The sequence below is a fragment of the Mauremys mutica genome, chromosome 3 (assembly GCF_020497125.1).
Source record: "Mauremys mutica isolate MM-2020 ecotype Southern chromosome 3, ASM2049712v1, whole genome shotgun sequence".
In the NCBI taxonomy this organism is placed as follows: domain Eukaryota; kingdom Metazoa; phylum Chordata; order Testudines; family Geoemydidae; genus Mauremys; species Mauremys mutica.
In genome coordinates this window covers 164,138,368-164,151,373 of record NC_059074.1, presented here as the reverse complement: position 1 = coordinate 164,151,373, position 13,006 = coordinate 164,138,368, and the positions used below count along the sequence as shown (strand labels likewise).

Sequence of the window (13,006 nt, the reverse complement as noted above, 5' to 3'; positions counted from 1 at the left end):
CTAATATTATGGGATTGCCTTTTCCTTACCCTGAGGAGCAGCTTGCAAGGTTCGACCTGCAAATGGCTGGCTAGAGCTACATCCAGCAGATGTGCAGGCTGTAAGTGTGAAGCTGTAGTTAGTGTATGGCTGGAGACCTAAAAACAACACAAATACAAACATAATACTAAAATGATGACCTTAGACATCCTGAGAATTACAACTGTAGAGGGAAAGTTACTCCATTGGCACAAAGATCTAAAGGTTTCAAACCTGGCGATGACCCATGTTGGTGTCAATAGAACAATATAGGACAGAATTTTTTCTTCTTTTTTCCAGTTTGTTTTTTTAAAAACATAGGAAATTATACATAAAAGCTATGCTAAAAGAATATTAAGCAAAATCAAACACTCAAAAGTTAGGAACTCCCAGAATTAAGTTTGCCTGTGAATCCTGAATTTGGCTCCTTTGCATGTATGCGCGATGATATAGTCTTTTATTACATACACCTCTACCCTGACATAACGCTGTCCTCAGAAGCCAAAAAATCCTACCACGTTATAGGTGAAACCGTGTTATATCGAACTTGCTTTGATCCACTGGAGTGCGCAGCCCTGCTCCCCGGAGCACTGCTTTACCGTGTTATATCCGAATTCGTGTTATATCGGGTTGTGTTATATCGGGGTAGAGGTGTACTATTTTTTCCACAGGATATCTGGCTCATTCAGTGCACCTGTTCTGGGGATGAATCAGGGATGTGTAGTAAAGGAGGCTGTTATCTATTGGACCTCGACCTCATTTGTTGCAGAAATTGGATAGTGTATAGTGAAGCGGTCAGGGGATTGCAGGAGAAAAGGAGGGTCTCATGGTTAAGACAGTTGAATGTTGTCCTTGAGAACTGGATTTTATCCCTGGATCTGCCACAGAGTTCCTGTGTGATGCTGGGCAACTCATTTAAACCAAACTTTTCAGAGGTTGTCATTAATCATGTGTTCCTCATTTTCTGGATGCCCAACCAGAGACCTTGGGGTCTGATTTACAGAGAGGTGAACACTCACAACGGCAAATGAAGACAATGGGAGCTGTGCATAACATATTAAGTGCTATATAATGTTAAGTACTCTCATCTCAAATTCAGCACACAAAATTAGTGAATACCTCTGATCTCAATCTCTTTGTGCCTCAGTTCCACATTTGTAAAATGGGAATAATTCCACCCCTGCATTTCATAGGGATGTTAGGTAGATAAATTAATTAATTTTTCTGAAGTCCTCGGATATAATAGTGATGAGCATCATAAGGAAACTAATAATTCTACCTTCAGATCAGGAATTGAATGGCATGAAGTAAATAAGGCAGGGGGCTACACATTGCAATGAGGATAAAAAATATTGACTAGCTTCTCATTAATTGAGCACTGTCCATTCTGAATGAGGAGGGATCCTATGGAAAAAAAATAGTATGTGATCATATAATTAAAGACTGTATCATACTGCATATGCACAAGGGCTACATAGGCAACCTTCATTCAGGCATTTCTTACTTTTGAGTGCTTGACATTGCAACCTTAATATTGTTCTTTAAAGATTCATGTGTGAGTGTGTATATGTAATTGTAATTATTTTAAAAAATAAAGACCCGCAACAAGAAAAAAAGTTAGGATACAAGTCTTTGTTCAAAACCAGTTAGGCAATATTAAACTAAATGGTTTGTACATACAGAACAGTAATAAGCAACAGGCAGCTAAAGAGGTAAAATAATGAATGGAAGACACAAAAGCTGCTCACAAACTGAACAGGATGTGAAGAAGAGAAAATAAAGAGATGACTCAGGGGGACAGCCCTGAATGTAACCTAATCATGAACTGGAAGAGAAGAAAAATCATCCGAACGCTCAGCATAAAAGTAAGAGGGGAGGAAATGACAGTTGCAGACTAGACAGAAGCAAAGGCATGGAGGAAAGCCAATAATTTAACATTTCAGGCTAGGAAAGATTACTGTGGCAACAAATTACTTGAATTCCCCATAAGGGAGTCATGTTCACTTTTAAAGGAAACATGCATAATAAAGCAATACTCATTTACAGCTACACTTTAAGGAGAAAAATGGGCATTAAAAAGAGAGCGCATGGTTTCACTAAATTTACTGGAAAAATTCTGGTGCCTGGAACTTCTAGTCATACATGTAGTTGATTTTAGATAGATTATAAGTTCTTTGCCATAAGGACCTTGTGCACGTTTTGGAGAGCCCTGTACAAATCTATGCATGTGATTAATAATAACAACAAATGTAATATGATGATTTTGAAATGCAAACAATACTTTGCTTTTAACATTTTTCCCCTGTGGATACTAATTCAAGGAGACATTTCCCTTGGAATTTGATTCTGCAATTGTTACTTTAAGGTGGTCAGTCACTGGACTACTGTATCATCCACTGTTTTTCCAAGTGGTTGCCAAACAGCTCCTAAAGAATGTATTATCCTACCAATCAGTCATTTACAACACTATTTTTCTCTGCTTGTGGTCCTGGCTGCAGCAAGGTCAGTAATTAGCTCCAGTGCTGACAGTCCTGGACCACCACATGAATTTTACTCAGGAGGATGTCAAGTTGCTGATAGTTTTTATTTATGAAAAAAATGTTGCTAATAAGTCGCCACTGCCTGACATAGGGTTGTCCAGTGGCAGTGCTACTGAATCACACACCTTTCCACTACCCTTAAGTACAGAGAGAGAGAGTGAGAGAGAGAGAGAGAGAGAGTGTGTGTGTGTGTGTGTGTAGAATAATTTCAAACCACTCTATCACAAAATACGCTGAAGTCTTATTTTATTTATGAAACTGCATGTTAGTGACTTTCTGGCTCTTACTTAAATATGATCACTCACAGAAACTCTTGATGAAGTCCATTACTTTGGATAAGATTTTTAGTCAAATATAAAAATAGAGTTAAGAAGAATCATCGTCACACCTGCTGCTGCTGAAGAGGGCACTCTAAGCTTTCTTTTAAAGCAATGCCACTAATTATTTTAGTGAATCCTTCCCCTCTACCGCAGAGCATTAGCTGGCCCATTTGTAAAGCAGTAGTAACACAAAGTGAAACAATGCCATAACTGTCATCCAAATTGTTCTGTACAGGGTAGTGGAAGTGTTCAGTAATAAATGATATAAAAAGGTCCTTTATTGACAAGCTGCCATGTGCTGTTTGCATTAGAGAATATGAGAAGATGATGGCTGCTGCCCCTAGGTCCCAATGGCATTCAACTCAGTGAGATAGCAGAAAATGCTTCAGTTTACTTAAAGCATTGATAACACCTCTAAATAATTAACTGAGGACTTCCTGTCTTCAATTACTTAATGCTTTTTTTAACATCTTGAGAGGATTATAAGCAATTTATGGATTTCACATGATGAACACATTCACCACTATTCCCACAAAGCATTTATGGGATCAAGTTTCCAAAGCTTTGATGTAATTAAAAATAAGCAGCAAGACAATGATGCAGTGGCTAGGTGCTAACCTACTCATCTGTTATTTGTACGGCCCTAGATTCAAAGTCTCAGGGAAGACTAATGCTACAGCTTCATTAATGTTCAACTGTTGTTTTGAGAACACCAGAGGTTTTGAAAAAAGATGAGAAAAATCAAACCATACATCCACGAGGGTTGAGACAACACTTAGTTCAAACGTTTGAGATTACATGTGAAATAAGATTGATTGTTTTAGTTTATTGCATGAATTTAGAAAGTAACAATTATCCACATTGCAAAACCACAGTCATGAATTCAACACTGTGACCAAAGGAAGTCCCCCTCTAAACTAGCATAAGTCTTGATTTTTACTGACAGAAGTAATGATCACCCGTTTCTCTGTTGGCTTAGTATGGCAACGTGGACAGTGGCTTATTGAGAGAGCCACCCTAAAGAAAAAGAGATCATTGTTTGTGAGGAGTCAACTTTATCTGTTCTCCCTATCAATTGTGCTATGAAAAATTGTATTGTTTGCATGAGGAACAAAATTTCAACCTCTCTGGAGGCAGAGCTATTTCTTAGGTGGGAGGAGAGGGCACATGTGAGGTATTTTCCCCTTGAGTTTCAGCCAGAGATGTTCTGGAAATTACCAGCAACTCCTTCTGTAGGGCAGGTTGCCAGCCTCTCTCAAAGAAGCACTTCTTAGGCAATTGTTCAAGAAGCCATCTCTCTACGCTTAGAATCTTCTAATTATCCCCAAGCTCTAATCTCCCTTTATTAGGGAAGATAAAAAGAAAATTGAGGCAAAGCAACTCCGGCGCTACCTGGAATACTCAGATTTCTTAATACCCAGTCACTTCAATTTTAGATCTGAGTCTGTTATGGACACTGCACTGGTCTCACTGGTTGCTCATCTCTTCTTGACAATGGACAAAAACCAAGATGGCTCCATCAAATGCCTTTGCTACTGCTGACCTAAGTTTCCTGTAAGCTGCACGGCCGCGCAGCAGCCTATTTAGCACAGCACAGGTGCTTAGGGAATCCACCCGGGGACCAGCTGTGGCCGGGGGAGGGGCACCCCTCCTCTAGCCCAGCCCCCAACCTGCCACGGGAGAGGCACTCCTCCCCCAATCCCAACTCACCCTGTAGTCTGGACCTGCTGCGGCTGGAGTGGCCCGGACCCAGCCGTGGCCAGATTGGTCCCAGGCATGCCCCCAGGTGCGGTCCAGGCCGGCCCCTGGCACAGCCAAAGCGGTGCAGCCTGGCCTAACCCCGGAGAAGCCTGGACCCAGGCGTGGCCCAGGCAGCCCTTTCCTGGCCCAGACCTGCTGGGCACGGGGGAGGGTTGCCTATCCTGCTGCAGCCCCACCCCCAGAGCTCCTGCAGCGAGGACAAGAGCCTCCCCCCCCCCCGAGGCCAGGTGTTGCTGCGGGGAGAGAGTGCTGGGGGGAGTCCTCTCTCCCTGCCATAGCCCCGGAGCACCCTCCTGCACCCCAAGCCCCTCATCCGCAGCCCCACCCCAGAGCCCTCACACCCTACACCCCGGCCCTCTGCTCCAGCCCGGAGCCCCCTCCCACAAGAATTCCTCGACTCCACCCACACCACATGAATTTTGTTATGTGCACCGATACGAAGGGGATGTGTCACATGTCACCTCCATATTGGTGCACTTAACAAAATTCATTCCGCACATGGGTGGGAAAAAATTAGAGGGAACGCTGCTGCTGATCACAGGGTTCTGTTTCTGTCCCCTTCTTTGAGGTGTACAGAGGCCCTTAGGAGTTTTAGGGAGGTAGTATAGGCTGCTGTGCCTCCAATACGATGACATTCAGTTCTTTATTTCACAAGATCCAGATGGTGCAGTTTCCCTGCTTACCCAGTGCCTAACCAGTACTGGGGCTTTGATGCAGGACAGCAGACGGAGACCTAGTCTGAGGCTGAGATAATCCTGATAGGCTAGGAAAAAAGCAATCAGAAGTGGTGGCAGAGTTTGTCCATCTTTTGTTATTCTGGTTAGAAACTGGGGATACTATCTCCTAAATGCTTCTGGAAAAGAAACTGTTTTACTTCAGTGTAAGTAACAAGTTCTCAGCATTGTTGAAAATCATGCAGTTTAGTTAGATCCCCAAATAAATATGGCTTTATATGCGCAACCTTAAGTGCTGTTGGATAATTGGGCCTACAACTTTACCCTAATTGTGAGCTCTACTGGTAAACAGTGAGTGACAATTCATAAGATGTCACAGTAACTTAGAACAACAAACGTTGATGGGAAAAGGTGCAAAAGTGAGACAAAGATTGAATTAGTAAAAAAAAAAAAAATAGGTCTACTGATATAATTCAAGGACAGTGTTAAGATTATCCTTGATAAATAAGAAAAAAAGTGTAGAACTGAAAATCAGTGAACCAACATTGAAGTGTTGGAAATCAGGCCAAAATAACAAGGGGATTGGCTATTCCACCCATCACAGTCCTAACAAAACCACTTTGTTGGGGAGAAAGCTGGCTATTGAAATTATGGCTACAGAAAGATGAGAGAGAAGGGGAAGGAGCAAGTTTCACCATCTGTTACCCCCACTGTATTCTGGTATCCCGGGCTTTCTTTCTCTTGATCTTAAGAGATGTCCTGACTAGGTCAGGGCAGAGAGAAGACGCCAGATGACATCACCGCCTCTGCTGGTCCAGCTGAATGCCAAATACTACCTGCAGTGTGAGACTGTGTGAGTGCAAATACCTTTGTGCATGCAAAAGACTGCCCCCTGCCCCCCTTGTGTATTCTTTTCCTTCCCCACCTTATTTCTTCTCTTTCCTCTCTCTCCTTTTGCCTTTTGTTTAATAAGAGTCTGGCTTAGCCAGCCCAGGCTGTATATTTTGCAACCCTACTGTAAGCCTGGGACCAGAGATAGGCAGGTAAAAGCAAGGCCCTAAACAGACTGATGCTGGTACAAGTTTGCCAGGTCTTGGAGTGGCACATAAGCCCGTGTGCCCTGCCTGTGTTTCTCCAGCAGTCAGATTGCAAGTGAAAGTCAATGCCAGACACAGAAGCTACATTTTCTATCTTTGCTGTTCTTTTCTCTCCCCTCTTATGTGTTTGTGTCTTGTTTTGTCTTCTAGGAAATGGAATCAGACTTTAACAACAACAACAGCTCCAGCCCATTTTGACCAACTTTTTCTCTTTTCCCCAAAAAGGTCATCGAAGAGACTGTAAAACAAGGGCTTTTTTCTTTGTAAAGACTCTCTACAGGTAAAGAGGAAAGGAACAAGAGATGCTGTTAAAATGAAAGCCTCATTTAATACTTTACATGTCAAATGCCTTAACTGTTTCTCCATCTTTTCTGTATCTTTAATAAAAGGTTAAAATGGTGTGTTTGCCATGGTGCTAAGCAGGCTGCTGTTCCTGTATCCCAAACCCTGAACCTTGTTTAAAACCATTTCATGTTGGACAGATTCAGGGTCATGTTAACACTTTTGATTCTTTGGGCCCTTATATTTCATCTAAACGAATACAGGAGCACTGAAGTTTCTGTGTGCAAGTAGTGTTATGCATTCATACTCGTACACGTCCATACAAAATACAGTCACATATATTATATAATATATACTAGGCTTAAAGCAAAATTCCAAATCCCCAATCTTTGCGTGAAATCCAAAATCCAAATCTGGAACTTTGTGACAAGTCCCATCACTAATTCATACCGAGATAGAGAAACGCAAAGGACGAACTCCTTGGCCCTCAGTAAGAACCTGCTCCAGCAACACAAAACTGCCACAGGTAGCCAAGTATTTCCTCAGCATAGGGGAATCCATGGATGGTGACGGCTGACATAGCTGCGCTATTCTGCAGATCCTCTGGGTGGTGTAACATGGGACAGCTCTTAGGGTGACAGGTACCTTTCCTTTCCTCCTCCCATCCCAAGCTGGCCACGTATGAGCTTGGCACAGCTCAGGATTGAGCCCACTGCATTTCATTGATGAAGTGATAATTTTTTTCCAAGTGAACTCTATGTTACAAACTTGCAGCAGCAATTTGTGTGGTGATCTTATTTTTATGGTGATTTAAAATCTATACTCCTTTTGAAAAATGTACGGCAAGTTGTTGTACTAAGTAAGATATGTCATCAGGATGCACTGAATACTGACCGAGTTTTAATACACGTGGTGGATTTCATATTTGTGCACAATATTGTTAAAGGGGAATCTTGGGTGATCTTTCTCAGCAGGAAGGGCAGTGACTGTAACATGAGGACCTCTAGGTTTGCAGCCAAAGTGAGGAGAGAAAAAAAAACTTAAATATTTTCTCTAGAAAAACAAAAATGCAGGATGAGCATCTGATACCTGGGGTCAAAGGCTGAAAGCAAACACCCCTGAAAATTACCATTTTCCTCTTATGCTTCCTGCAAATATTTCTAGGTTGAGTTTTGTTTCATTTTATCACTGAAGTTACTAAGAGAGTAGTATATGGAAACAATACATCTTTGACATCAATGGCAAATCTTCTATTAAGCCCTCTTCTACAGTAGATGTGCACGAGTGGGAAAATCTTAAGAGTAGCATAAGGGATTCTGAATAATATTACTAACTGATCATCAGCAAGGTGCTCTGCTGAGGAAAAAGAAAGAAGATACTATCCCTGCTCCCACAAGAATTACAATCTAAAATCTGTTATAGGCAAAACAGCTCAGATTCACAAAGCACAGGCTGACAGTCCACTCTCAAGCTGAGGCTGAACTGTTTCTAATTTTTGTTATCTTAAATATCAGGGGCCAGATCATATTGTGCTGGTGCAAATCTAGAATAACTCCAGTGACGTCAATGGAGTTATTCTAGATTGACATGGGGAGCAGAATTTGACTGAGGGTTTATCAAACCCTATGGAATTTATCTGGCACTCTTCTACCCATCACAAAGCATATGCTCTGAATCAAAATGTATGTGGTTTATTTTAACATTTGGAAATTAGATCCATTCACATTTTAACAACAGAGAACAAACACTGCCTAGAAAAAATAAGACTGACCAAAATAGCTTAAGGTTTCTAACACCAGCCTATGTGCAAAACATGGAACCTAAAAGTTACTGACAAGAGATAGTATCACTAGGGGAGGAATGTCTTATATCTAAGAACAGGACATTAGTCTTTCAAAGAGTTTCCCATCCTTACCTGATACAGTATGCTTCATTCTGCCTGTGGTGTCTGTGTATATAAGCCCTTTCCCACTTTGACTGATCTGATACTCTCTGATGAGGCCATTTGGTTTCCTGGGTGCTATCCAGCTCAAATGCAATGCTGTTGAGCTCAAAGCTGTGACGGCTGGTGGCTGAACGCTCTCTGGGACTCCTTGGACAGTGACTGCAACTACCTGAAGACATATGAATTAAACAGCAATTTACTGTAATAGTACACTAGATACCACGATCAATGAGAATGTCACTTTTGTTTTAAAATGTTGTTGCTTGGTCTGGCATATCATTACCATGGGCCTCAAGAACTAGTTACATCCCCCGCTCCTTTTTACACAATGAAATCTGACCTTGAATGCATTATATAAGCCTATGTCTACAATTTATCACCATAGGTTTACAACATTTCAGCTGTAGTGTATAGCATTGGGTGAAACAGCAAAATCTGGATGGCAGACTGTCTTGCTAGAGAACTCTTGATAACTCTCTTCCATATGGTTTGCCAGTGTCTTTGCATTTTAACAGCCTGATTTCATATATTTTAAACACCAATAAACATGGAGCTAGATTTTTTTTGCATTCAGTATAATCGGACCTTTATCAGTTCATAGCTTTTTGAATCTTTTCTAATGAACTCAAGAAGCAATCTGCAGCTTGGGATAATTTAGAATTCACTAAAATCTTTCTCAAAATTGAACATATATAGGCCAATTCTCATCTCCCTTACATCAGTTTTACACTGGTGTAACTCCACTGACTTCGATGGCGCTATTTCTGATTTACTCTGATTTGAGAGGAGAATCAGATCCTATGCTCCTAGAGAATCATGTCTTTTTATTAGTACCACTATACGTGAGTTTTATTATGCTGTAAGCATATACATGCCTTCTGTAATACACTGGCTTAATGTAAGTGAGGGTGTCACCCTCTAGTGGCTAACCTCAATGACTATAAAACCTGGCTACTTAGTCACGGCTAACAGGACCTGAAGAGCTCTGTGTAAACTTGAAAGCTCGTCTCCCTCACCAACAGAAGTTGGTCCAATAAAAGAGAGTACCTCACCCACCTTTTCTCTCTGGGACTATTTCCTTGTACTTTTGGACTGAGATTTGCAAAGCTACCTAGGGGTTTTGGATTCCCAATTTGCCTAGGTGGATTTTAAAAACTCAGTCTTGATTTTGAAGGTCCCAGGTTCAATTCCCACTGATGACTTTGCTGGTTACACATGTATGTATAGCTGTGATTTTTTATACTTACAAAACATAGCAAGTCACTATTCCTCATCTCTGCCCCAGAGACCCTATACTGTAACTCAGACAAAAGTCAAAAAAGAGACACATGGACATCATTGGCAAGGAAGATTTCATTGAACAAATGTGTTTTTGAAGGTATTTGCAGGGGGAGAAAGAAGGCACTCTGTAGAGAAGAAGCTGGAAGTTGTTACGCAGTAATGGGGCAATGCGAGAGATGTTGTTACATGGTAATGGGGCAGCCTGAGCGATGGTGTGAAACAGAGTGGTAAAAAGAGAGTAACAAATCGAAAGAGAGAGAGCAAGAGTTAAAAATAATAGGTGATGTATGCAGGATGTGCAGGAGCTGAAGGTGAGAATGAAGAGCTTGAATCTAATGCAGGAGCAGGAAGCCAGTGAAGGGATCTGGTGAGAAGTGATGCAGGTGGAGCAGTACAAGAGGAAGAGGATGTTGGCTGTAATGTACAGGCTAGGGATGGGAGAGATGAGCTACGCGGAGATCAGAGAAAAGGAGGTTATAATAATCCTGGTGAGAAACAACAAAGATCTGAATGGATTTAGTCTTACTGTTTGGAAATAAAGCATATCTTCAACACTCTCTTCTAGGTTTGGCCAAGGACGAAACTCCCTGTTTATCTTAAATCTGTATATCTCACTTTCCATATCACATAATTTCAGATTTACAAAGACTGAGGTACAGTTTAGTGCCCAGGTCTGCTTGTGCCAAAAATCAACAATTTGGAATTTAATACGATCACGTCAAGGGGCTGAATTAAAAAAAACAGTCACTTGGTTACTGATGTTTCCATCCCATTTAACCCATAATCTTAATTAAATTCTTCAAAAAAATGCCTTTCCAATGGCATTTTTATGATACCTCCTCAGCTATTAAAATTCTACTACCAGTCCTATGAAGACCAAATCACCCACCTTGCTACTGTCTGTGCAACCAGCAACAGTACAGGCTCTCAGCTGATATGAATATTCTTGGTATGGCTGGATACCGCCTGTGTCTGTGAAGCTCAGTTCTCTTCCTCTAAAACGCTCAATCCCATTTCGGAGAACAATATAGTGAATGATAAGACCTTATCATAAAGAGAAAGTTTTCTGTTTTTGTTAGCTCAACAACACTGGATCATAGCATTTCACATCTTTCATACAGAAAATATGACCGTGAACCTGGTAGGACCAGGGCCGGCTCCAGGCACCAGCGCAGCAAGCAGGTTCTTGGGGCGGCCAATGGAAAGGCGTGGCACGTCCTGCTCTTCGGCAGCAATTCAGTGGCAGGTCCCTCAGTCCCTCTCAGAGGAAAGGACTTGCTGCCAAATTGCCACCAAAGAATGAAGCCTCAGAGCTTCCTGCAGCAGGGGGGAGAGGCACTCGGGGGTGGGTCTGATCTCCCCCTGAGAGCAGCCGTGCAGAGTAAGGACAAGTCCTGTCCCTCCCCAGCCTGGTGCGGACTTGCAGTTAGAAGCACTTAACTGGGGCACTCCCAGCAGCAAGGGGGAGATCAGATTTCACAGGGAAGGGCTTATTTCATGGTCCGTGACACATTTTTCATGGCTGTGAAATTGGTAGGGCCCTATAGATAGATAATAAACCAGGTCTGTTCCTGACAATCTTATCATCTAACTTTATTTGTGATGAGTGAGGATAACAAACAGACAAACCAGGGGGAAGTAGTAATTTAGTAGTAACTGAAGTAGTAATATCACCATGTTTACTCAGTATAAGCACATTTTGATGACATTTAACTTGATAATACACTTAAGACAGGTTTCAGTGTATAGAACAGTTGATCTAATACATTTAACTAATGTCATGTTGAATAGCAGAGCATACAATTTGTGCTTTTAAGAATACCATTTGGTTGAAGAGGTTCTTTCCAATTCAGAAATATTATGTCTTCCCGATTTTCTGCTTTGGTCCATTTCGGTGCTCTTACACCCTGAGGCACATCTTGCTTAGTGCTAGCCCTGCCAATTTCGCTGAAACCTCTTCCATAGCTGTTCCATGCAGCCACCCTGTACTCATATGTAACATAGGGCTCTAGATTCAGGTCTAAACAAAGAAAATTAGACACTAGTCATCTCAATTTTGTATTAAAATACACAAGAAGAAATGTTACGTATCTATATCTATATATGCTTAAAGACAGGCACATGCTTCAGTACTTTCCTCAGTCAGGGCCTAAATAAGGACCAGTTCTGATCCCACTGAAGGCAATGGCAAAACTTCCATTGACTTCAGTGAGAGCAGGATTGAGCTGTAAGTGTTCAGTTACCTTGTAACTAACCATCAGTTTCACGGGCCTAAATTACTACCCAAGTCCTGGCAAGCTTTACAAAGCAAGCTTCCTCACTAGAACAACAGAACAGCTGATGGTGCCTAATGCAGAACCCTTCATTCCAGAGTGATTTAAAAAGCAAGGATTGATCCCATTTCCTGTTACCTGTAAATGAATATCTATTGGGGCCTCCACTGTAGACAGTTTCTTCTGCAGTTGGACATACACCGTGATTTGCCTCCTTTTCTGTAGCATTCCGAGAGCCTTTAACCCAAGCACAGATGTGGGAAGTTGGGTTAAAGTCACATCTTCCGCAATATGCTGTTGCTTTCATGGATACAGGGCACAGGGTGCTGGCTTTGCATTCTTCTTTTACCTAAGGAATGTACACCGTTTTAAATCAAGAGATATAAAGAAGCTTAGTCCTATCTTCCTTACATCCCAAAATGAGATTTGACAATGAAAATGTCATCATTTCAATGCCCTTTTGAACAAATATCTTGATTTAGTTAAAATTAAAAGAGCTGACTCAGCCATTCAGCCATGTTGAGTGCCATGCTGTTTACAGTGTGTATGAGAATCTTTCATCATAGGGCCTATCTGTTCTTCTTGGACATTAAAGTTCCCCGGGCACTTTTCAAAAGCCCTGGGGATTGTCCTGGTGTCCTTGCAGTAAAACATCACCAAATCTCACTTACGGGAAGCTCAAATAGCTGGGCTTGCCTTGCACAACAGAAGAGGATCTACAAGACCACAGAAGGGACGGGATCTTCCTCCTCAGGTTACATTTCCCATTTTTTGCAAGTGCCATTGTCCAATGGATGTATGTCAACAGATTCCCA

The 13,006-nt window shown here is 41.7% G+C and overlaps 1 protein-coding gene across 1 annotated transcript in view; it reads right to left on the bottom strand.

The window, feature by feature from the left end:
- Positions 1-13,006, bottom strand: part of USH2A (usherin) — a 624,012-nt gene that overhangs the window by 112,597 nt on the left and 498,409 nt on the right. The window contains exons 53-57 of the mRNA XM_045011456.1: positions 12,330-12,540; positions 11,741-11,938; positions 10,808-10,962; positions 8,608-8,806; positions 30-137 (exon numbers count right to left, since the gene is read on the bottom strand). Of these exons, the coding sequence (XP_044867391.1) occupies positions 30-137; positions 8,608-8,806; positions 10,808-10,962; positions 11,741-11,938; positions 12,330-12,540 (871 nt within the window). The remainder of the gene's footprint in view (positions 1-29; positions 138-8,607; positions 8,807-10,807; positions 10,963-11,740; positions 11,939-12,329; positions 12,541-13,006) is intronic.